Source organism: Mustelus asterias, chromosome 10 (genome assembly GCF_964213995.1).
Source record: "Mustelus asterias chromosome 10, sMusAst1.hap1.1, whole genome shotgun sequence".
Taxonomy (NCBI): Eukaryota; Metazoa; Chordata; class Chondrichthyes; order Carcharhiniformes; family Triakidae; genus Mustelus; species Mustelus asterias.
In genome coordinates, this window is record NC_135810.1 from 46,370,260 (window position 1) to 46,395,105 (window position 24,846).

The 24,846-nt window shown below is 45.9% G+C and overlaps 1 protein-coding gene and 1 long non-coding RNA gene across 3 annotated transcripts; one reads left to right on the plus strand and one right to left on the minus strand.

The window, feature by feature from the left end:
- Positions 1 to 203: 203 nt before the first annotated feature.
- LOC144499576 (uncharacterized) lies at positions 204 to 15,953 on the minus strand. The gene is made up of 3 exons (XR_013498866.1): positions 15,837 to 15,953; positions 7,734 to 7,872; positions 204 to 331 (listed from the first exon to the last, which is right to left on the minus strand). It is a non-coding gene; the product is annotated as an uncharacterized LOC144499576 (long non-coding RNA).
- On the plus strand, positions 13,568 to 24,127 carry LOC144499575 (protocadherin-8-like). Of its 2 annotated transcripts, XR_013498865.1 has the most exons (5): positions 13,568 to 16,736; positions 21,663 to 21,730; positions 21,926 to 22,065; positions 22,247 to 23,342; positions 23,379 to 24,127. XR_013498865.1 is itself a non-coding variant. In XM_078221692.1 (4 exons), exons 1-4 carry the CDS (start codon positions 14,313 to 14,315, stop codon positions 22,660 to 22,662), a joined length of 3,048 nt encoding a protein of 1,015 aa, XP_078077818.1. In that variant the 5' UTR covers positions 13,568 to 14,312; the 3' UTR covers positions 22,663 to 24,127. The 2 variants fall into 2 exon arrangements, 1 of the variants encoding a protein (XP_078077818.1); XM_078221692.1 differs by having other exon boundaries at positions 22,247 to 24,127.
- The last annotated feature ends 719 nt before the right edge of the window (positions 24,128 to 24,846 follow it).

Consider the following 24,846-nt stretch of genomic DNA (forward strand, 5'->3'; position numbering starts at 1 on the left):
CAAGAAGATCGCGCATATCGACACAGACATCAAGTTTCTACAAAGATCGAACACCGGCATCTCCACATCAGGTCTGGGGGGTCAGTGATCAAGCTGTGAGTGGGAGGGGGGGTCGTAGAGCTGGCCAGCAATCGAGCTGGCCAGCAATCGGGAGGCTGACAGTGTGGGGCTACTGTGCATGCGCCAATCTCGGTGCTGACAGATCGGCGCATCTGCAGTTGCCCGCTCAGTGCTATGCTGCCGGCCTCTTCAACAGGAATAGGAATTTCAGAGTGAATCATGCTGAGGCACGCTGCAGTGTTCAGAGTGTGGGAGATTCATTTTGAAACTCCTGCTTTAAAACAATTTGATTTACTCCAGTTTTTATATGAATTTGACACTTACATTTTTTGGGGGAGAACCCCCCCTCCCTCCGCCCCCCAAACACTACAAACTTAGTCAGATATACACTTAACCACTGCACAACCAAGGAGCATATACTCCTTCAGAACTGCCAGAGTCTAAATAGATATGGTAGAAGATGCCAATGATTGGAGGTTTTCCCATTTCCATTGGGGATCAGTTGCTAAATCACTATTAAACCACCATTATCAAATATTTAGTTTGGCCTCCAGGTTGTCTGCCATCAGCTTGCATGAACCTTAGGGGACATATAACAAAAACGTTGTGACCAAATGCATTTTGGTTCAAATATCTGAATTTAGTCAAAGTTTTTGTCAGCATATATGATTGGAAAATGTAATTAAGTTTTAAAAAATCCTTCAAAGGATATTTCCAAGACTCAAATAGCCGATTTTTGCATAATATCAAATTAGTTATATGAACAGCATCTAGTTTAATTTTGATGGTGGGGAAACTTCTAGAAAGATTTCAGAACAAAATTAATAGTCACATTGGTAAATGTGGGTTAATTAAGGAAAGCCAAGATGAATTTGTTAAGGAAAAAAATCATATTTAACTAACTAGTTGAAGACTTTTTGAAGGGGCAATACAGACCACTGATGGGGCCAATACTGCTGATTTGGTGGATCATGGACATCCAAAAGGCATTTTGTTAAAGTGCGACACAACAGACATGCGAGTCAAGTTCAATCTCAAGGAATAAAAGGGAGAGTAGCAACATGGGTGCAAAATTGGTTGAATGACAGGAAACAGAGGGCCTGATTTTACCATTTTGGTTCTCAGTGCTGAATCTGGACGCAATTCAGATCCGACTTGGAAACCTGTCCTCAGGCACCCCGATATATGCACTTAGCCTGAAAAAAAATTGTGCTGTGGGCGGGGCTCATCGTGCCCGAAATGCTGCAGCTCTGATCGGAGCCTTCAACTGCGCAGTTAGAAAAAAATGAAAAACGCACCCCTGCCACATCATGCCCAGGCCAGTTAATGTTTCCCCCCACCTCCACAACATAACAGACCCACTTATCCACCCACCTTCCGCCACCCAGACCAATCGCATCTCCCTTCCCCTTTCCCCTCCATCGATCTCAGGCAGAGTGGCAACGGACCCCCCTTCCCCCTCACTCATCTCAGGCAGAGTGATCCACCCTGCCCCCTCCACCCTATAGATATCAGGCAGAGTGATCCCCCTCACCTCCACTCTGGACTCTCCCGCGCAAGGCCCCCATCTCCTCCGGACTCCGATGGCTGTGTGAGACCTCCCTCTCTCTTCCCTGTCCCCACTCATTGAGGCACTCATCCACCCCCTACCCCCCACCCCCCACCCCCTCTCCCCAGCAGCACACCTGCAAGTGCTCACTTGCCTTCCCCTCAATGCTAATAAGCAAACTTCATGGAACTTGCTGGAACGCTCTGCCAAACTGCCTGCAGCTCATCTGCCCTAACGAGGGGCAGCTCCATTAAAAACCCAAGAATGGACAGGCAGGCAGTGCAGGGAGAAAATGAGCTCACGACCAGCTCCCTGATTTTCTAAGGGTGACCTCGGGAGGCTGCTGGATGCAACAGAGGTGAGGCAGGACACCCTCTTCCCCCCAGGAGGACGCAGATCCAGGAGTGCGAATGGAAATGCGGCCTGGGAGGAAGTCACTGCCTTGGTCACTGCCAGGGCAGTGGTCCCCTGAACCGCAGAGCAGTGCTGGAAAAAACTCAATGACCTCATCCGTGCAGCAAGGGTGAGTGCTGAACCCCATTTAGCATGTTTCCCCCATATCTCCCCCAGATCCTCCCATCCCCAGCATCCTGCATGTTTCCAGCCCCTGACCCCCAAGCACCTCCTTCTTTTTCCCCCAATGAGCCCCAACTGTATTTGCCCTTTAAGGGTCACCACCTGATTCTCTACAGGAGTCATGCCACCATTTCTTTCATGGCTCCTTCTGTCTCCACAGAAGACCGAGCACAACACCCCTGAGAGGGTGAAGACAGGGGATGGTGAGCCAGACCACCGGGTCCTCACCCCCTTTGAGGAGCGGGCACTGGAGCTCTCCAGAGGAGGGGAGTCACGGGCTGTCAGTGACAGCATGGTCGGGCTGCAGTCCAGACGTGAGCACCTGTCATTCCTACATTTGCTTTGAGGTAACTTCTTGGGGGCATGCGTTTCGGGTGCAAGGGGCAAGGTGTAAAGGAGATGTACAAGGCATGTTTATTTGCACAGAGAGGGTAGTGGGTGCCTGGAGCTCACTGCCGGGGGAGGTCACGGACGCAGATACAATAGTGACCTTTAAGGGGCATCTTTACAGCTATGTGAATGGAATGGTCCCTGGAATGGGCAGCCTGGTCGCTACAGGCTTGGAGGGCCGAAGGGCCTGTTCCTGTGATGTAATTTTCTGGGTGCTTTGTTCTATGTTCAATGGAGACATGTGATTCATGTGTTTGGCATCCCGAATTCCTCTCCCTCCCTTGCACTTAACCTTGTGTCCTGTGTTGCAGGGACAGATCCGGACGCCCCAGCGCCTTCTGGACCACAGGCCCCAGCTACAGCTCCCACCTATCCTGATAACGATAGCTTGGACGAGTCCTCGGAGGATATGGGTGAAGGGACCTCCGAGGGTGGCACCGTCTATCCATCAGCTTGTACCTCAAAACTCATCATCCCAGAAACAGCACTAACTCCAGTTAGTGTTGAGCCTTCTGGGTCACTCTCAAGTGAGCATGACACATCTGCTGATGTACATCGGGTGGAGGAGGGAACATCTGAGGCCTCTGGTCCGCAGGAGCCAGCCAGAGGCGAGGACTCAGCTGGCCCCAGGCTACATACTAGTCCTCTCAGATCACTTCTCCCACAGCTGCTGGAGATGCAGCAACAGAGCCAAGGAATGCAGGAGGGGCTGACGGCCACACTGGACCAACTGTGAGGTGGCTATGGCAACACCTTCTTACTCCCCCCTTTCTGACACTGGGGCATCTCAGGGGCAGCGGGATGAAGAGGGTGTCATGGAACATCCCAGACACCTGGAAACAGGCCAGGGCCCTCAAGGTTCAGGGCCTCCGGAGGGTGCCTGCCACACGCATCACAGGCCACGGGGCAAGGTAGGCAGCTGGCCCCCTCCACCTCCGATGTATATTCTGGGGAGTCATTGAGATGTAGTGATAGGCCACATAAGGTTGGGAAATTGTAGTTGCACTGAGATGGCACGGGTGAAGGGCTGCACTAGTTAGAAATGTAAGCACCTTAATATTTTCACAAGTTATGTCACAACAGCTGATTTAAATGCCTTTATTGTAAATAAATGTTTTTTTCAACACCCACCTGCGAACAGGTTATCTCGAATATGATTTCTGCCCCATTGACGATCACCCGACGGATGCCTCATGGTGTTATCATTTGGGGAGGCCCCTCAATGCAGTGTCACTGAGAAAAGGAAGCCATTGGTGTCTCATACCCCACAAGTGATAACCTCTGTCCCCCACCCACCCCAGGGCCCTGTATGGGGGTTTCAGATCCCTTATCCACTAAACATACGTGGGCTCAGGTGCCAGCATGCATGTGGAGCTCAGGTAGGAGTGAGACTAATTTGCACCAGGGCATCATCAGAATGGTGCTTAGCGAGTCATCATCACCCTCCTGCCTGCCAAAAAACTCACAAACACAGTATCCAGGCCCACCACTCTGGTGTGACAATATGCAGGATATATAAAAGGCATTTGAGGGGGGGAATGGAATCCACAATCACCATCCCCTAGCAACTGAACCACCTGGTTATCAGAGCCTCTCTTGCTGCCCTCGCATGCCTCAGTTGAGATGTCAGCCTTCCACTGCCTGGCTGGCGTTTTCTTTCTTCTCTTCCTCCACCTCCTCCTCCTGCTGGTCATCCTCCCCAGTGACGGCCGGCTGGTCATCCTCCATGTCCTCTTCCTCCTCCAAGAGGTCACCTCGCTGCAGAGCCAGATTGTGCAAGGCACAGCACACCACCACAATGCGGGAGGAGATCAGGGGGCTATACTGGAGGGCCCCTCTAAATCGGTCCAGGCACCAGAATCTTGAGGAGCCCAATGCACCTCTCTACTGTTGCGCGGGTAGCTACATGGGCCTCGTTATAGCAGGTCTCCGCCTCAGACACGGGCCTCCGCACAGGCGTCATCAGCCATGTCCAAAGCGGGTAACCCATATCACCCAGGAGCCACCCCTGCAGCCTGGGCTCCTCAAATGCATCTGGGATGTCCGAGCTCCTGACAATGAAGCTGTCATGCACGCTATCTGGTTGTCTGGCGCAGATTTGCATGATGGTCATATTGTGGTCACACACGATTTGTGCATTCAGGGAGTGGAACCCCTTCCTATTAACAAATCTTCATGGATTCTGTAGGGAGGCCTTGAGGGCGACGTGAGTGCAGTCAATTGCCCCCTGCATATTCAGCATCCCCGCAATTGCAGCGAACCCTGCAACCTTGGGTTTTCTGATGGGCCTGGTGTGGGTTAAATTTGATGTACTGCCCAGCCTGAACATACAGGGTTTCAGTGACCTGCTTGACACAGGTGTGCACTGAAGACTGGGAGATGCCACAGACATCTCCGCTCAGGCTCTGGAAAAAAACAGTCACATAGAGGTTCAGAGTGGCCGTCAATTTGACAGCCACCTAGAGTGGGTGCACCCCTCCTCCCCCCCCCCCCCCCCCCCCGCCCTCCTCTAGGTGCCAGGTCCTGCAACAGGTTGCACAGGTTTTGCACTGTTTCCTTTTGGAGTCGGAGACGTCGGCGGCATATGGTGTCCGACGTCTCCTCGAAGGACACTCGTGTATGTAACTGCCAGGGTCTCTGCTCCTGCCTTCTCCTATGCCCCCACTCTGGGTGAATGGTGGCCACCTCCTGCCTCTGGTGGTCCTCTCCTCTGGTCCTGCAAGTGGTACAGCCCGGGCCTCCTGTGCCTGCAATTCTCCCTCCAGTTCCTCCTCCTCAGCTCCAGCAGCAACCAAAAGAACAGCAAGATCGATTGGTTGCATCACAAAAGCCATCTCATCACTCTGAAAGGGGGGTGGGGGGGGGGAGGTGGAGATTAACAAATGTGGAAGTCATGCAACACTGCTTGCCCCTAGCACATCAGAGCCCCCCACCCCTCAATTCCCCCAGTTACATGCTCCCCACAATCACAGAGCCCCCATACCCCCCAACTACATGCTCCCCACAATCACACAGCTCCTTGCAATGTTGAGAGACTGCAGCAGTGCTATCTGCAAGGGCTTTGTGCACATCCTTCAGCTGGGCGTGAGCTGAATGTGTTAGGACCCAGCAGCACTCCAAGACCCAAGGTCAATGCTGAGCCTCGGGTCCATGCTGCAAGACAGATATTAGAGACCCTGCAGAGCAACAGCCTCCCCTCCCCCACACACACACACTCGCAGAGCATTCACCAAGCCAAGACAGAAATGGCCGCAACAACAGGACACCTGTGAGTCGCAGAGAGCCATCAGACGCCATTCACTTACCTCCTCACTAACCCTCACTGATGAAGCGCCCGAATCAGAGTTATACTGAGCATGTCCGTTTCGCGCTGATTTCGGATTGGCGAACACAGTGGTAAAGGGGGAAGTGCTGGTAAAGTTGGGCGGGCAGCCTATTAATTCAATTTAAATGCATGCAAATGCATTTAAATCGCCGTTGCGCCCGTTTCGGATGCGATTCGGATCGCGGCCATTTTCAGGCCTTGGTAAAGTGGGCATCTGCGTGGACGTGGGCACGGATCATGATAATGGTCTCACGCCCGACTTTACCAAGTTTTTGCGCCGTAAAATCTCATCCCAGAGTGTAGCGGGTTAATAGATGTTTATCAAGCTGGAGGAAGGCTTGTAATGGAGTTCCCAAGGGTCAATGTTGGGATACTTGCTCTTTCTTATATATGTTAATGACTTAGACTTTGATGTAGAGGGCACACTTTCAAAATTTGCAGATGACACAAGACTTGAAGACATTGTGAACTGTGAGGATCGTGTCGAACTTCAAAATAATATAGACAAGTTGGAGGAATGGGTGGACAAGTGACAGATGAAGTACAATGTAGAAAAATGTGAAGGGATTCGTTTTGGTAGGAGGAACATGTAGGGACAATATAAGAAAGGACAGAATTCTAAATGGGGTGCAGGAGCAGAGAGACCTGGTGTATATGTACATAAGTCATTGAATGTGGCAAGACAGATTGCGAGCATAGTTAATAAAATATACAGTATCCGAGGTTTTATTAGTAGGAACGTGGAGTACAAGAGCAAGGTTATTTGAACTTGTGTAAGGCTCTAGTTTGACCTCAGTTGGAATATCGTATCCCGTTCTGGAAGTTGCAACTTTAAAAACTTGAAAGCATTAGAGAGTTCAGAAGAGATTTACAAGAATGGTTCCTGTGATGAGAAAATTCAGTTACAAAGATGGATTGGAGAAGCTGGAGCTATTTTCCTTGGAGAAGAAAAGGCTGAGTGTAGATTTGATGGAGGTAATCAAAATCATATTCCCACTCATAAAAGGATTATTAATGAAAGGACAAAGATTTAAAGTAATCAGCAAAAGATGCAAATGTGACCCAAGGAAAAGTTTTTTCAGGCAGCGGATGGTTAAGCTTGGAATGCACTGCCTCAAAGTAGGGTGCAGGCAGTGCATTCAATTCAGGTATTCAAAAGGGAATTAGATTGGTATCCGAAAAGGAATAATGTGTGGGATTACAGGGAGAAGGCATGGGATTGCTACTTGGTAAATTGATCATTCAGAGAGTTGGTCTGGACACATCAGGCCAGATGACCTCCTTCTGTGCTGTAACAACTCTTGTGAATCTGTCAAACTGTGAAAAATAGTCTTGTATCATGAAATGACTTCTGAATGCACATCAATTCAGGACAGATAGTGCAACTCAGAAATTTGGTCGGTCTCCTGGCTTCATTACAGAGGAAGGTATGAGAACATGATGTTACACAGGTAACAGTCTGCAACTGGCCACCCACAGTATAAATTTGCCTCAAGTTATATCTTCACACCTAACAGGAGCTACTCCAACAATAAAGTGTTTTACGGAAATATACTCAAAATACCCAAGTCTTCAGAGCATATTATGTTGGGGACTTTGTTATTTAAAAATTGAAGCTTTTGAGATGACCTTGGGGTCTCCAAACCATTTCTCTATGCTGGGAATTGATTACTTGTGCATGGCTGATGGGAAAGAGCAGGCATAGCTTTTATTTTCATTCAGTTGTTGATTGTATAATTTGACACTCTCCCTGTGGTGAAGAAAATGTGTTGCAAGTTCAATAATCTCAGATGTGGAAGGGATTGGCTGGTGACAAAGCATTTGGTGTTTTACCTCATGTAGCTGGTCTGTAATGCAGTCTGCAAATTGATAGAAGTCTCCTCCCTGATGACTGTTAAAGGTCTTAAGCAAAATGGATTCAACAATCCCAACGCAGTTCCCAATGACCATGAATTAACAGCATGCAGCTTCTCTACAACAATAAATTATTTTGCTTTTAGTGGTTTGTTCCTTACATTTAAACTCACTAAAGCTAATTAAGACATCCAAAAAAAAAGATTTGGTGAGCATATAGTTTTATATTCAGTTCATTGCACAGACACAGAAAATATATTCAACATGGAGCTGTTAAAAAATAAATACACGTTTGAAGCAAAGAAGAGCTTTATCTGCATGCTTCATCTAAAAGATGAAAAATGTAAAATGTTAATGAAGTGTGACAGTATTTTATGGTGTCTAATGTGCAGCAGAATTGTAGCTCTATTAAACACTATATATTTACTTCAGTTAGGTAATGTTCTAATTAACTATCAGTTAGACAACCAGTTGAATGACTCCTGCGGGTTCTTTGGGGGATGTTTGTGATAAATATGCAATTGTGACTAAATATTTGACAGTCCATTACAATATGTAAAGCTTCAAGGAATCAGTGTGGTGTTTTACTGGCAGCACATCAGAGAGTCAAGAATAAAGGATGTAAAAGCTGCACATTTCAATTAATCATTTTACAATGAAGTGACTCTATAATGCTGTATTGTAGGAACTTGCTTCTCTTGACTTGACAACACAGTTTCAGCATATTTATTTTAATTGGGAACAATATAAGTAGTTGAGATACAGAGATGGCACACTGCTTTTTAATGTCAGAGCTTTGAACTGTTCTGATGTACATGTACAACAAAATCCTGCATACAATTACAGAATTTACCTTTTATCCTATTTACTGCTTTAGTGACTGGAAACTAGTGTCCAGTGGTGTACCACAGGGATTTATGTTGGGTCCCCTATTATTCATCATTTATATAAATAACAAAGATGAGTATGTGGGGGGTAAGAGTATGTTTGCGGATTGGCCAAGTGGTTAACAGTGAGGCTGAGTAAATTGGGCTACAAGAAGATATGGGCAGCACGGTGGCACAGTGTTAGCACTGCTGCCTCACAGTGCCAGGGACCCGTGTTCTATTTTGGCCTCGGGTGACTGTGTGGTTTGTTCTCCCTGTGTCTGTGTGGGTTTCCTCTGGGTGCTCCGGTTTCCTCCCACGTCCAAAAATGTGCAGGTTAGGTTGATTGGCTATGCTAAATTGCCCTTAGTGCCAGAGGGGCAACAGGGTAAATAGGTGGTTACAGGGATAGAGCTTGGGTGGGATTGTTGTCAGTGTAGGCTCAATGGACCAAATGGCCTCCTTCTGCACTGTAGGATTCTATGATATAAATGGAATGGTCAAATGGGCAGATAGAATTTAACTCTGAAAAGTAAAAGCTGATACACTTTGGAAGGAGTAATTTGACAAGGAAGTATTCAACGAATGGCATGACACCAGGAATTCTGTGGAACAAAGGGACCTTGGTGTGTTTGTTCATAAATCTCTGAAGTCAGAAGGGCGGGGGGGGGGGGGTGAAAAAGGCAGATGGGACACTTGCCTTTATCAATCAAGGCATAGATTAGAAAAGCAGGGAAGTCACGTTGAACTTGTATAGAACTTTGGTAAGGCCACAGCTGGAGTAGTGTGTTTAACTCTGGTCTAAACCACATTGTAGAAAGGATGTGATTACACTGAAAGGGGGGCAGAGGATATTCACCAGGATGCTGTCTAGGATGGAACATTTAAGTTATGAAGAGAGGTTGGATAGGCTTGGGTTGTTTTCATTGGAGCAGAGAAGACAGAGGGATGACCTGATTGAGATATACAGGATTATGAGGGGCATGGACAGAGTGGATAGGAAACAGCTATTCTCCTTAGTTGAAGGGTCAGTCACGAGGAACATAGGTTCAAGGAGAGGGTTTGGGGGAATGTGAGGAAAAGCCTTTTTAACAGCAGGTGGTGATGATCTGGAATGCACTGCCTAGGAGGGTGGTAGAGGTGGGTTGCCTCACATCCTTTAAAAAGTACTTGAATGAGCACTCGGCATTTCATAACATTCAAGGCTATGGGCCAAGTACTGGTAAATGGGATTAGTTGGGAGGTCATGTGTTTCTTGCGTGTCAGTGCAGACTAGATGGGCTGAAGGGCTTCTTCTGCATTGTATGATTTTATGATATCAACAAGCTCCCTCAAAACAGCAATGTGAGAATGACCATATGACCAGTTTTAGTGATTGAGCTGGTAGAGGAAAAAATATTGGCCAGGATACCAGAATTCCCCTTCCCTTTTCCGAATCTTCCTCTGGGATCCAGGCCTTCATTGAGACACTACATCCAACAGTGTTGCACACCATCAGTGATTGGAAGTGTTAGCCTAGATAGAATCATAGAATCCCTACTGCAGAAGAAGGCCATTCGGCCCATCAAGTCTGCACAAACCACAATCTTACCCAGGCCCTATTCCCGTAATCCCACGTATTTACCCTGCTAATCCCCGAACACTGGGGTTAATTTAGCATGGCCAATTAACCTAATCTGCACATCTTTGGAGTGTGGAAGGAAACCAGAGTACCCAAAGGAAATACACACAGACATGGGGAGAATGTTGAAGTTTGCTGAAGTTTTTGGGTTGGGGCTAAGTTTCCGCTTTGGGTGCAATCAGGAAATTGTGCTAACAATACCTCCAAATAGCACTGATAAGGTGACTCAGACAGGGATCATAGAATCCCTACAGTGCAGAAGGAGACCATTCAGCCCATCGAGTCTGCACCTACCACAATCTCGCCGAGGCCCTATACGTGTAATCCCTCATATTTACCCTGCTTATCCCACTAACACTAGGGTTAACTTAGCACGGACAATTAACCTAACCCGCACATCTTTGGAGTGTGGGAGGAAACCAGAGCACCCGAAGGAAACCCACACAGACATGGGGAGAATGTGCAAGCTCCACACAGACGGTGACTCGAGGCCGGAATTGAACCTGGGTCCCTGGCACCGTGAGGCAGCAGTGCTAACCACTGTGCCACCGTGTCATGTTTTTGTGTAGTGAGACTCCCATAAATGTCAACATCCCATTTGTCTTTTTTTATTACATGCTGCACCTGCATACTGACTTTCTGCAATTCATGAACATAGACACCCCATGGGCCAAATATTGGCCCATTCTCCTAGCTTATCTATATCCATCTGTAGAATCTTTATATCTTCTTCACTGCCTGCATTTGCACCTATTTTAGTATCATCCGCAAATTTTGCTATATTGCTACACTCTGTACCTGCTCGCAGACCATTTATATGCTTTGTTACACAGTAAGACTGCACTACTCTATGCAAATAACTGACTTGAGGCGAATATAGTTCATGATAACTACCTTCTTCACTTTCCACCCTCCCACTTTACATCATGTACAGTAGGGGGATTGAGAGGAACTTGTGTTCACGGTCGGAGCTTCCACACTAATAGACTTCCGATCGATTGAAAACCAAGGAATGTTACTGCTTCTGCACACAAAAGCCATTAACCTTTACTGAACCTAATAAACGATATAACAGATGAAGGACAAGTTGACACCGTGCCGTTCTTTGAGATGGTTTCTGCGTTACTTCACTGATTCGCACCGGGGGAAAAATACAGTATGCTACTCAAGCAAATGTACTTTTCCTAGAGAAAAAATAAAGTGGCATTTGGGATTTTTCCCTTGAAAGAATTTGAGGTTTTCCTTTTGAATTTAAAATGCAGACCATAACAAAAGAGCGTGTGTGTAACAAGAGTCTGATGGATAAAAAAGGCAAAGCTGGTTACCACGAGGGAATCTCTCATTGATCTGTCGGCATTAGTTACTGCTACGAAGGTCACTGTTGTTGTGGATAAATAAAAGAACACACCCAAAAGATCAGATACATCTGAAAACATCACAACTGTTTCTGTGTTCCAATGACTGTAGTGAGAGTCACAATATAGAATATAAAAAGAAAATTTTATTTTTTGTTTTGGCTTTCCCCGGTGGCTTCTCTGTTCTGATATAAGGGACAGCGCATAGACGCAAAAATAACTGTTAACACGTTTAAATCACTTCTACTTTTGCCATGGCTTGCAGCCCAGGGCCCGTGCAGAATATAATGCTCCCATCTAGTAAATACTCAGCTCACTCTGGCAAATGTCCCAAATCGTGTATTTCATTTTCAAACCATGGCATTTTCCTGAAGTGCCTTGTATAGCCACCCCCGCCCCCCACCTCGATGCCGTCCCAATGCTCAGGAATGGTAACAAGAAGATAATCTCCTTTTGTTCGTATTTTACATCTGAGTGACAAAAGTATTCTCGGCAGGGTTTCAGGCACTGGAGAGTCCCATCTGACGCCCCCTTTGAAGGAGCTCCAACAAACGCCTCTCGCTCCGCTCGCGTGTCCACCCTCGGCCCCCATTGAAGACAAGAGTGCTGCCAGAGAGCCAAATGTCCCTGTCGCCGAGTCACAAATGGTCACAAAACCAGCAAACACCAACTGATCCTGCTAGATTAAAATGAACACAAACAATGGCGTGATCGTGATTTCTGATTGCCAGAACCAAATATAACTTTCAGCAAGGGAAAGGCATCAGTTCCTTATGCCCCGAGACCCAATCTCAGGTTTAATCTGCAACCTAGAGTGGGTTAGGCAGACCATCTAATAGACAGGAACAAGATTATGATTTAGCTTTGTTCACTTTTTTGCACAGCATTTTAATTTCCTTTAATAGTTGTGATTTTTAATAAAGGGAGTCTATTATAAAATTGTTATTCTTCTGTTGATGACACGCGGCAGCATTATTTTCTAAATGGCATACACTCAACTGATAAGAGTCACGAACCGGACTACTTCTGTCTTGGAATGCGCCAAGCCTTATCCTGCTGTGAGTTGATCATTAAGATGGTTAATCATACAATCGGTTAACACAATTGGGTTTGTGAACAATTAACAATTTGTCCACCTCCTATATTGTAACAGATGGGGTATAAAGACCTCCTCGGCGCCCAAAATATACACACATATGGAATAGCGACCACCAGGGTCACCCCCATAAACTCGACATGTTCAGATCAAACTGATTTCGCTCCGGGCGAGAAATTAAAATGTGGATGGAACCTGGGTTCTGATCATCAAAATGTATTTCAAATCTCCATCTCCTTCCCCATTCTTATTCTAATACTTAGGGCATAGTTTGCATTACATAATTAATGTCCTCGATCTGGTTGTTATTATTATAACTGATTTTGTGCCGATTAGTTCATATATTAGGAAAAGTTGCCGTCGTTCTCGGTAAGGACACTAGCAGGTCATCGGGACTTTTACAGAGGGTTAATATCTTGGATCGAAGCCTTTCCCAGACTTCTTTTAATCGGACCTCAAACGAGACCGCTGCTTTTCTTTGGTTGTCCCGGCTTGTTCCAAGCAATATTTGAACCTCGTCTTAACGAGATTTTGTACCATGGCTCATTAAACACTTAAAATCTGACTGAATATGAACATTAGAAAAAGTGTAATTCAATTTTGTTACAGCTAAGTAGTATTAAAACTTCAATCACTCTTCAAGCTACATGACCCATTTTGTTGACAGCCATAAGCGTTTTATTACCTTCACAATCACACTCTATAGAACGCCTTGAATGCAACTAACCATTCACTGTCTAAAATCGCTTTAAAAAGATTATAAGCTTTGCGTTGCTGGTGATACTCGGTACAATTTAAAAGGAGGTTTTTTAAAACTCGGAATCCTAGCAATTCCAATACAGGCGTCATGTTAAAGAAAACTCCAACTTCTGTCGAATCAGAAATTCTTTATTGTAACTGTAGTTTCAGGAATGCAGGTAGTAACATTACAGCAATAAAACTAAGTTAGTACAAATCAAAAATCAGCACAAATAATGTATGCAGAGGGAAACAACCCGAAATAAAATCTCCGAAAGTAGTGGTAAGTAATTGGTTCTGATCATCAGCAAACACAAATACACCAAATATGTAAAGCTTAGACAGTCCTGACAGCGAGTGTAAAATATATTGGGAAATAAACTAAAATATAATGGTTTTCAGCGAACTGAAGAACTTTAAGATCGGGGAAATTTGCTTTAAAGTAGCTCTAGAGTAACTGAGTCTGATGAGCAAGTGGCACTGTGCAGCAAAGTTACTTTTTATTTTCAAAATGTTGCCAAAACTAAGACAAAAACAAAAAGTTCATTATGAAAACAAGACTCCTCGTCAATGCTCAACATTTGGGATTTACTGCTATAAAAATATTTGTCCTCAGTTTGTTGGGGCGAGTTAAGTTGCAAATGTCCCAAATGTCAAAGACAACTTTTGCTCGCCTTTGGGAGGAGAGGATTGGCTAGTGACTTTCTTATTTGCACGCAATCGCCAATAAAACGGCCTGAGGCACTGGGTACCATTCACTGAAGGTATTTCAGTGTCAGCTTAATACTCTGTTTGACAGGGGTTATAGTGGCAAAGGTTAGCTCTCGGTGCGCCAAAAGTTGGTGAATTTTTTTTATTTAGTGAGATTCAAAAGTTGCGAAGATGACTTTGGAAAGAAGTAGAGGCAAGTTTGCAGCTCCAGTCTGCAGTCACTTTCTCCACCTCTGCTCCCTGCTTCTTGTACTTCTTGCTCCGACGAGCGAGAGCAAGACGGCCAAGTATTTCACCTACGAGGAAGAATTGCCCGGCACCGTGATCGGAAACCTGGCCGCAGATTTGCAGCTAAACGCGGCCGCTGGCGGCCCGAGCGGCTTCCGATTGATGCAAAAGTCCAACAGGTCCCTGGTGCAAGTTGGGGAAAGGGACGGGGAGCTGACGGTCGGGGAGCGCATTGACCGAGAGCAGCTGTGCCAGCAGCGGCAGCCCTGTCTGCTCGTCTTCGACGTGGTGAACTTCTCCCGGGAGAAGTTCCTCCTCATCCATGTGGAGATCGAGGTGAAGGACATCAACGACAACGCCCCCGAGTTCCCGCAGCCGGAGATGGCGGTGGAAATCTCCGAGAGCTCGCCGCTGGGGACCCGGCTGCCCCTGGAGCCGGCGCTCGATGCCGACGTGGGCGCCAACTACCTGCAACTTTACCAAGTGTCGGCCAACAGTCACTTCGAGCTGGAGGTGCAGAGCCGGGCGGACGGGGTGAAATGCGCCCAGCTGGTGCTGCTCCGCCAGCTGGACCGGGAGACGGAGAGCGAGTTGAGGCTGGAGCTGAGAGCTCAGGATGGAGGCAGGCCGCCCCGGACAGGGAGAGCCGAGCTCCGGGTGCGGGTGCTGGACGCCAACGACAACCGGCCGGCCTTCGAGCAGAGCTCCTTCGTGGTGGAGCTGGATGAAGACGCGCCGCCGGGCTCGCTGCTGCTGCAACTGGAGGCCGTGGACCCGGACGAAGGGCCGAACGGCGAGGTGCTGTACGGCTTGGGGCCCGCGGTGCCCGCCGACGTGCGGCGCCTCTTCCGCCTGGACGCGCAGTCCGGCCGCTTGACCCTGGAGGGGCCGCTGGACCACGAGAGCCGCCAGAGCTTCGAGCTGGACGTGGAGGCTCAGGACCTGGGCGCCAAGCCGAGCCGGAGCGGCTGCAAGGTCACCGTCCGCGTCCTCGACATCAACGACAACGCGCCCGAGATCAGCATCACCCCCATGGCCTCCAGCGGCTCCGGCCTCGCCGCCTACATCACCGAGGCGGCGGCCAAGGGCAGCTTCGTGGCGCTGGTCAGCACCTCGGACCGGGACTCGGGCGCCAATGGGCGCCTCTCCTGCACTCTGTCCGGACACCGGCACTTCGAGCTGCGGCCGGCCTACGGCAGCTCGCACATGATCGTGACGGCGGCGGCGCTGGACCGCGAGCGGGAGGCCGAGTACAACCTGACGCTGGTGGCCGAGGATCAGGGCCCGGCGCCGCGCAAAACCATCCGGCCCTACACCATCCGGGTGGGCGACGAGAACGACAACGCGCCCTCCTTCTCCCGCAGCGTGTACCGGGTGTCGCTGCTGGAGAACAACCCGCCCGGGGCCTACATCGCCACCGTGCTGGCCCGCGACCCCGACCTGGGCGCCAACGGCCGCCTCACCTACCGCCTGCTGGAGCCGCCCTCCGCCCGGGGGCTGGCCACCGTGGACCCGGCCAGCGGAGCCATCTACGCGCTGCGCTCCTTCGACCGCGAGTGTGTGCGGGAGGCCGAGCTGCGGGTGGAGGCGAGCGACGGCGGCTCCCCGGCGCTCAGCAGCTCGGCCACCGTCAGCCTGAGGATCGGCGACCGCAACGACAACGCGCCGCGCGTGACGCAGCCGCTGCCAGGCAACGGCTCGGCCGCCGACGTCATCGCGCTGCCCGCCCGCGCGCCCGCCGGCTACCTGGCAACGCGCGTGCGCGCCAGCGACCCGGACCAAGGCCTGAACGCCCGGCTCAGCTACCGGATCGTCAGCGGGGAGCAGGCCGGACTCTTCAGCATCCGCCCGGACACCGGAGACCTCTACCTGGGCCGCCCGCTCGCCGCCGCGGCCGCCACCGGGCCCCTGCGCCTCATCGTGGCCGTGAGTGACAGCGGGCGCCCGCCCCTCTCCGCCACCGTCTCTCTCAGCTTCACAGCGGCGGCAGAGGCCGAGCCTCCCGGAGGCGGCGCTTTGCTGGGCCCGGGGAAGCGGAGCTGGGACACGTCCTTCATCATCATCGTGGTGCTGGCGGGCGGCTGCGTCGCCTTGCTGATGGCCATCATCGGCGTGGCGGCGACGTGCAACCGAGGCGGAAAATCGGTGAAAGCGCCAGGGCTCCGAGTCCAGGGCCACCTGCTCCGGGAGGAAGGCGACAAGCCGGCGAGGAGCAGCGAGCCGGCAGCGGCGGACTTGCGGCCAAATTCGTCTCCTTCGCCGGCGACAAATGAACTAGTAGTTGACGGAGCTTCAAACTGCGAAGACATGAGAGAGGGCGTCTGTCCGCTTGAAGCAGACCCGAAACAAACTGGCATCACTGGGGAGGTAATTGAGATTGAACCAGTAACAGGCAAACCTTAAACCGTTCCAGACACGCCTCCAACTGCGAATAATCATAGAATCCCTCTAGTGCAGAATGAGTCCATTCAGCCCTTCGAGCCTGCATTGACAACAATCCCAACCAGGTCCCATCCCCCTAACCCCACATATTCACCATGCCAATCCCCTTGACATTAAGTAGCAATTTACCATGGCCAATCAACCTTATGTGGAGATGCCGGCGTTGGACTGGGGTAAACACAGTAAGAAGTTTAACAACACCAGGTTAAAGTCCAACAGGTTTATTTGGTAGCAAAATCAACCTTACCCACATATCTTTTGTAAGGTGAAATTTGGAGTAATGGTATCTTGCCCCTAATGCACAAAGCACCACAATAAAATATTATGATTGGGTTTGTGCTAGACCTTGTTTAAACTAACTGTTCTTTTAAAAAGCCACATTTTAGAGAAAGAGATTATATTTATTTTCAGTATGTCCCAGAGTGCTTTACCACCAATTGAATGGTTACAACGCAAAAGGCCATTTGGCTCATCACATCTGTGCTAGCACTTGGAGGAAGCAATTTACCCAGTGCCACTCAGTCTTATTTCCACCTTTTAGTCTTGCAAATGTTTCTTTCTCAGAAAATTATCCAATTCCATTTTGGATATCTGTATTGATTCTACCCCCCCCCCCCCCCCCCTCCCCCCTCCAACGCACTCTCAGGCAGTGTCTTTGCAATCCTAACCATCCGCTACTGAAAATTTGCTTCCTCATGCCACCACGTTGTAAATTAGGAAACCTGGCAGTTTTTTACCCCACACCACGATCCCAAAAACAGTAATGTGATAATTAGATAAACTATGTTTTAGTGATGTTGATTGAGGGATAAATATATTGGGAAAGCAGAAAGTAAAGGGTTGTAATTCTGGGAAAAGATAGAATCCGGTAATCATGCTCAACCTGATGAAGTTGTTGCGAGCAACATAGTGACATTTGCACAATAACATTTTTCAATGTGAATCATATTGGAAGGCCAAGGAATCTATTTTGCAGTAACAGAGCAGTGCAGGGAAATTTTGTTCAATAACACTCATGAAGCCAAAGTATAAAGTCAATACTTCCTTCTATTAATTGGCAATGTTATTATAGATTAAATGGATCTTGGGTAGCAGTGCAACATGGTCAAGAGTGAATTGACAGCCCATTTTACACGTTGCCAATGAGAGCTGCAACTCAAAATTGAATGGGGTGTGTGTGTTAAACAATCTGCTGATTTTTCCATCACCGGTTTTACACTTCTGCCCAAGATCATTTAACTTCCAGTGTATTCTGCAGTCCAAGTATAAAGTGATTTCACTGGGGTGTCTCAATAGTATTGGAGTACTTTTGTATTGTAACTTTGACAGGATTCTGATCCGAATCCAGTTGGAAGCAATGGGTGGTACCCAGACAAAATGCCTTGGGTTTAGTTCCTGCAAGATGTCACACTTAGTTTAACATTTTCTCAAGATGCTTCTAACTTGAGAGCTATATACGTGGAGATCTTTCTTGGTTGGAGACTTTCAGTTGGAAGCCAAGCAATATAAATGGGGTCAGTCTCAAAGTGTTGTCACTTGAGTCAAAAAAGATTCATCCTTAAGCTGACAAATAGCTCAGAGTTTTCAACGGCCTTTCGTTCTACTTGCATTGCCCTCGTAGACTTTGAGGTTTTGATCCGGGACATAGTGTGATTAAAAAGTCATTTTGGTCCAAAACGCTCTATTGGGGATCTCTGACTTGTGTGAATAGTGGAAGCATCTCTGTTTCTCCTTTACCAATCAGATTAAAGAATGGTTAATTGAGCAGCAGAGTGTGAAACAGAAGTGCAAGGAAGAACAGTGAATTCACTACAGAGAGGGATTAGAAAATTGGAATTAAGAAAGCAAGAGAGATAAGACAGACAAAAAAACTCTAACTAAAGATTGAAGGTATGAGATTCCACTGTTGTAAAGTTAACCTTCGGTGCCAGAGAGATTGTTTGGCTGTCATTAATTCATACCACATCATTAAAAGGGTACTTAGACTGGGATGGACAAATCCTAACTTCAGACTAGTTTAGTGTAAGTATCACAAGTCCAGTAACTTCACCCTTTTCCAAGCAGTTCAATGCTGAATCTGTGTGATTCCAGTATATCAAGGCTTCTGGTAAAGCAGGGCAGCTCCAACAACAACTTTTGAATTTCCACATTTAACGGCACATAACTGGTGCTGAAAATTGCTGTCCAATTTACACTTCAATAAAAGTGTGCACCGATAACCTCACCATTATTTGTACCACCAAATTCCAGGCTATTATTGCAGTTTTCAAAATTACTTGTTCTTTGTTATTTTGAATGACGAGGGTAAGATTAGGGCCAGTCAAGGACAGGAGTGGGAAGTTGTGCGTGGAGTCTGAAGAGATAGGAGAGGCACTAAATGAATACTTTTCATCGGTATTCACACTGGAGAGGGACAGTGTTGTTGAGGGGAGTACTGAGATGCAGGCTGTTGGACTGGATGGGATTGATGTTCATAAGGAGGAGGTGTTAGCAATTCTGGAAAGGGTAAAAATAGATAAGTCCCCTGGGCCGAATGGGATTTATCCTAGGATTCTCTGGGAGGCTAGAGAGGAGATTGCAGAGCCTTTGGCTTTGATCTTTGTGTCGTCATTGTCTACAGGAACAGTGCCAGAAGACTGGAGGATAGCAAATGTTGTCCCCTTGTTCAAGAAGGGGAGTAGGGACAACCCTGGTAATTATAGACTGGTGAGCCTTACTTCTGTTGTGGGCAAAGTATTGGAAAGGATTATAAGAGATAGGATTTATAATCACCGAGAAAGGAATAATTTGATTAGGGAGTAGTCAGCACGGTTTTGTGAAGGGTAGGTCGTGCCTCACAAACCTTATTGAGTTCTTTGAGAAGGTGACCAAAGAGGTGGATAAGGGTAAAGCAGTTGATGTGGTGTATATGGATTTCAGCAAAGCGTTTGATAAGGTTCCCCATGGTAAGATTTTACAGAAAATACGGACACATGGGATTGAGGGTGATTTAGTGGTTTGGATCAGGAATTGGCTAGCTGTAAGAAAACAAAGAGTGGTGGTTGATGGGAAATATTCAACCTGGAGTTCAGTTACTAGTGGCGTACCGCAAGGATCTGTTTTGGAGCCACTGCTGTTTGTCATTTTTATTAATGACTTGAATGAGGGCGTGGAAAGATGGATTAGTAAATTTGCGGATGACACTAAAGTCGGTGGAGTTGTAGACAGTGCGGAGGGAAGTGGCAGGTTACAGAGGGACATAGATAAGCTGCAGAGCTGGGCTGAGAGGTGGCAAATGGAGTTTAATGCGGAAAAGTGTGAGGTGATTCACTTTGGAAGGAGTAACAGGAATACAGAGTACTGGGCTAATGGTAAGATACTTGGTAGTGTGGATGAACAGAGGGATCTGGGTGTCCATGTGCATAGATCCCTGAAAGTTGGCACCCAGGTTGATAGGGTTGTTAAGAAGGCGTACGGTGTGTTAGCTTTTATTGGTAGAGGGATTGAGTTTCGGAGCCAGGAGGTCATGCTGCAACTGTACAAAACTCTGGTGCGGCCGCATTTGGAGTATTGCGTACAGTTCTGGTCGCCGTATTATAGGAAAGATGTGGAAGTGTTGGAAAGGGTGCAGAGGAGATTTACCAGGATGTTGCCTGGTATGGTGGGAAAATCGTATGAGGAAAGGCTGAGGGGCTTGAGGTTGTTTTCGTTAGAGAGAAGAAGGTTAAGAGGTGACTTAATAGAGGCATACAAGATGATCAGAGGATTAGATAGGGTGGATAGTGAGAGCCTTTTTCCTCGGATGGTGTTGGCTAGCACGAGGGGACATAGCTTTAAATTGAGGGGTGAGAGATATAGGACAGATGTTAGAGGTAGGTTCTTTACTTGGAGAGTAGTAAGGGCGTGGAATGCCCTGCCTGCAGCAGTGGTGGACTCGTCAACGTTGAGAGCGTTCAAGTGGTTATTGGATAAACATATGGATGATATTGGAATAGTGTAGATTAGAGGGGCTTTAGATTGGTACCACTGGTCGGCGCAACATCGAGGGCCGAAGGGCCTGTACTGTGCTGTAATGTTCTATGTTCTATGCTGGAACAGATGAACAATCAGATTGGGCTATTCAGCCCTGAGGTGATTGCACCATTCCAGTCCGTCATAGCCAATCTCCGTCTGCATGCCCTTTTTCACTAATTCTTGACCCTTTAAACCTTTTCCTAACTTAAATCTATTTTCAATTTTGAAAGCTCCAAAATCTACACCCTTTTGAGGAAAGAGTTCCAGATGTCTACTATCCTTTTAATGTGGAAAAATTGTTTCTAGACTTTGATCCTGAATATCCCGGCTCTAATTTCACTCGTTGCTTTATAATCGAACAAGATATAAATGTAGGAGAGCCATCGCCCTTATTACAAACGTAACAGGATTTACAGTATTTAGCAGCTGGACTTTTCATTAATACACATTTCAGAATTAAACTCTAGTAACTATACGATAAGGTTACATAAAAGTGAAAATGAGCACCACCCAATGAACTAAGTACCATTTGTTATGAATGCCTCATTCAATAACTAAGTACTTAAAGCTCCCAACAGCAAAAGAGTTGGAAATGACAATTGATGGAAAGTCACACGGTTCCATTGTGTGATCACTGATCTGTGCACAGCATGAGTGTGTGTTTTGAACAATGAGTTTGTCAGTTCTGTTCATGTGCATCTCGTATGGAAGTAATCATTTCTACATTTAATTCAGCACAAATACTATGATTTCACAGTCACAGGAACTAACTTATAATAATTAAACTATATTTTGAGTAATTGTATAAATTAAGTAATTATAATAATTCAGTGCTCAGTTTTATTTTCTTTGTTGTAGAGCTTTATGCCAGAGCCTGGTCTCAATCATGGAACCTTCTATGCAGTTGCCATTCACCAAGATAGAAAGTAAGTAGAGTATTCCAGTTTGTGATTAATTTGATTTGCATTTGTAGGCATTCCATATAATCTAGAAATTATGATTTTAAAAAATACCAGAATTTGTTTTTCCCTCCAACTTCATTAAAAACATGGAATCTTTTAATCTACAGTGTTCTTTTAAAAGAAGAAAATATTGAATGGTTTCTTACCCTTCCATTGCAGGATACTTGCACACCCTGGTCAAGATATATTTAGTGGAAAAGACAGTGGAAAAGGAGACAGTGACTTCAATGATAGTGATTCTGATATAAGTGGTGATGGAGTTCGAAAAGGAAGTACACCTATTGACCAAAGACAGAATGGTAAACAATCTGCAATTAATCATGATCACAAAATTGTGACTTTGATTTGAAACTAATTTCATATATCTGAATGTTTCATTAATATAAATTATTTTCTATGGCAAAATTCAAGCTTACAATTTAATTAGTGATTGAAACACTTGAAGTCCTGGATAATTTTTATCCTTCTGTTGCATTTTAGGTCTGTTTCCCTGTCGTAAAGAAAGCCAACCACCTTGCAGTTCTGACCCCCATTATAACTTGACCTCCCAAATGGCAGAGTGCAGCAAATTCTCTTCTCAGTCAAAGCAGGGCTACATGGTTGCTTATTCTTCAATACCTGCAACATTACTGAATTCATCTAGTGGTGAAGTCACTTCAGTTCTGCAAGATCATCCCTCAAAATATACTCAGCAATGTGGCCACTTACCAAAGTCAGGACCTCAAACTCCTGAAAGGGTTTTGCCCAGAGAATCTGGAAGGACTGTATCCTCATTTCACCCATCAGTGACACAGAGACACGAGAAAACAACTTCATCAACACATGGTGCTTCTGGACATAGGTACAAAACCAGTTACCTTACAACGACACTCTCAGAAGTGGCTACTTCATTTTGAACTCTAAAAGAGAAAACCAATTCATTTTTATCATTGTTCAATTTTATTGGCATCATCTGCCATTTATGTGCAATATTCACATGTTTGGACAAAAAACTGACATGTAACAGATGCACACTTTTCAAATAACCTGGAATTTTGCAGGTCTATGTTAAGATACGTAATGCAAACTCAAAAATACAGTTACATCCAAACTAGTGATTAACTTCAAAAAAAAGTTGACTTAGTTACATGACATATATTGTAGCATGATGTTTTCAACTTGTTAGTGTTAACTAGCTAATAATGACGCTTACAAGAATATTCAAGATAAAATGAAAAATATCAACTAATTATGTTATCCCTTGTGTTAAGTTGGAAACTTGACATCAAGTACGGTTGAAATGCACATGGTTTTTTACAACAGGGATAACTCCAGATTGTATTGATGCAGGATGTAGTGATGGACAGCTTAAGAGGCAATCTTACCCCCTCCCTGTTTAGAAATGAACAGAAAACAGCAACTGCATGCTTTTTTTGCAATCATATTTCAACACTTGGCATTATAAAATAGTTGTTGGGAAATTTATCACTGAGCAGCTACAAAGCTTTTATCCACAAAATGGGAGCAGGAAAAGATTGGAGAGCAAATTGTTCTCTTCAATCTCCAAATTAAAAATTCAAGAGTGATATTGGCAGAGGCATGGAGTCACCCGTATGCTTCTCTCTCCAGGCAGGAGCTATAAAAGGGAACCAAGAGATTGGGAGAAAATATTAAGTAAAAAAATGTACAAGATATATGCTGAATATTCAAAAAATAATTATTAAATAGACTAATACTGTTATGCATGCCAGACTGCACACAATTATAACAACATTAATAACATGGCAATTAGGAACAGGAGGAGGCCATTTAGTTCTTTGAGCTTACTCCACTATTCAATAACATTGCAGCTGATTTATCCTACCCTATTCCCATTTCCTTTAATTTGCTTAGTACCATGCATTTATCAATCTCTGTCGTGAATATACACAAAGACTAAGCATCCACAATTTTCTGGGTTTGAAGTATTTCAAAGATTCACAATCGTTTGAGTGATGAAATTTCTTCTCATCTCAGTCCTAAATATCCAACCCTTTGTTCTGAGAATGACTTCGCAGTGAAGGGGAACATCCCCGCAGCATCTACTTTTATCATGCCTCTGAAGAATGTTGTTACAATTAGATAGTCTTATTCTTGTAGAATCTAGGGAATTTGGGCCTAGTCTTCTCCATCTCTCGTCATAGGTATCATTTCAATACATTACTCGTTACTGTCTTTTACGATTATAAATATATCCTATTAAATTTATTTTTGTGGGGGCGGTGATTGGGATGATGGTCATTTATTGTATATTTTTTCTTAACTCTTCTCACTGTTCTTTGACATGGAAAATTTGTCAGTCATGTTTTATACTAAGGGTAAAATTAAAATTATTTTTTATATTGATAATCGTTGACTGGCTAATTATATTTTAGCACTGACATAAATTTAAGGGATTTTTAGGTTGTTCAACTGAGATTGAGTACAGCAGTCTCTTACCACTGCTGTTCCTGGTTTACAATTCCATCTGATGCTTGTGTCTATCAGACACCACCCTAAAGTGAAGGTGATAAATCCTACAGTCCTCATAACACCCAGGAAAAATATTCACTTGCAGCAAGGTAAGTGAAATAATTATATTCCTAACTAACTCCACATTATGGATTTGCTTCTGGCCATGATTTTATTACCACAACAACTTGCATTTATCTAATATCTTTAGCATTATAAACCGTACCAGAGTTGGGGCATTCTCAAACAGAATTTGGCACCATTCCACATAGGAGATATTAGGACAAATGAGCACAGAAACTTGCTTAAAGAAGTAGGAGCATTTTGAGAAAGAGTTAGGTAAAAAGGTTTGGAGAGGGTAGTATAGACCTTGGCACAAAGGCAACAGAAAGCATGACTGCTAATGGTGAAACAAGGCAACTGAGTGATCAGCAAGGAACCTCAATTCTTGGAGTGTGCAGAGGATGAGGCCATGATGGAATTTGAAAACGATGAGAATTTTTAAATCGAGTTGTTACCAGACTGGGAGTCAATATAGGCCGCTGAGCACCGGGTAATGAATGAATGACGACGCAGGGAGCATGGATAAGCTCAAATATACGGAAATTGTT

Coding starts and splice junctions, on each gene's coding strand:
- LOC144499575 (XM_078221692.1), top strand. CDS start 14,313: ATGACTTTGGAAAGAAGTAGAGGCAAGTTTGCAGCTCCAGTCTGCAGT. Junction 16,737..21,662: donor AAACTGGCATCACTGGGGAG/GTAATTGAGATT, acceptor TCTTTGTTGTAG/AGCTTTATGCCAGAGCCTGG. Junction 22,066..22,246: donor TATTGACCAAAGACAGAATG/GTAAACAATCTG, acceptor GTTGCATTTTAG/GTCTGTTTCCCTGTCGTAAA.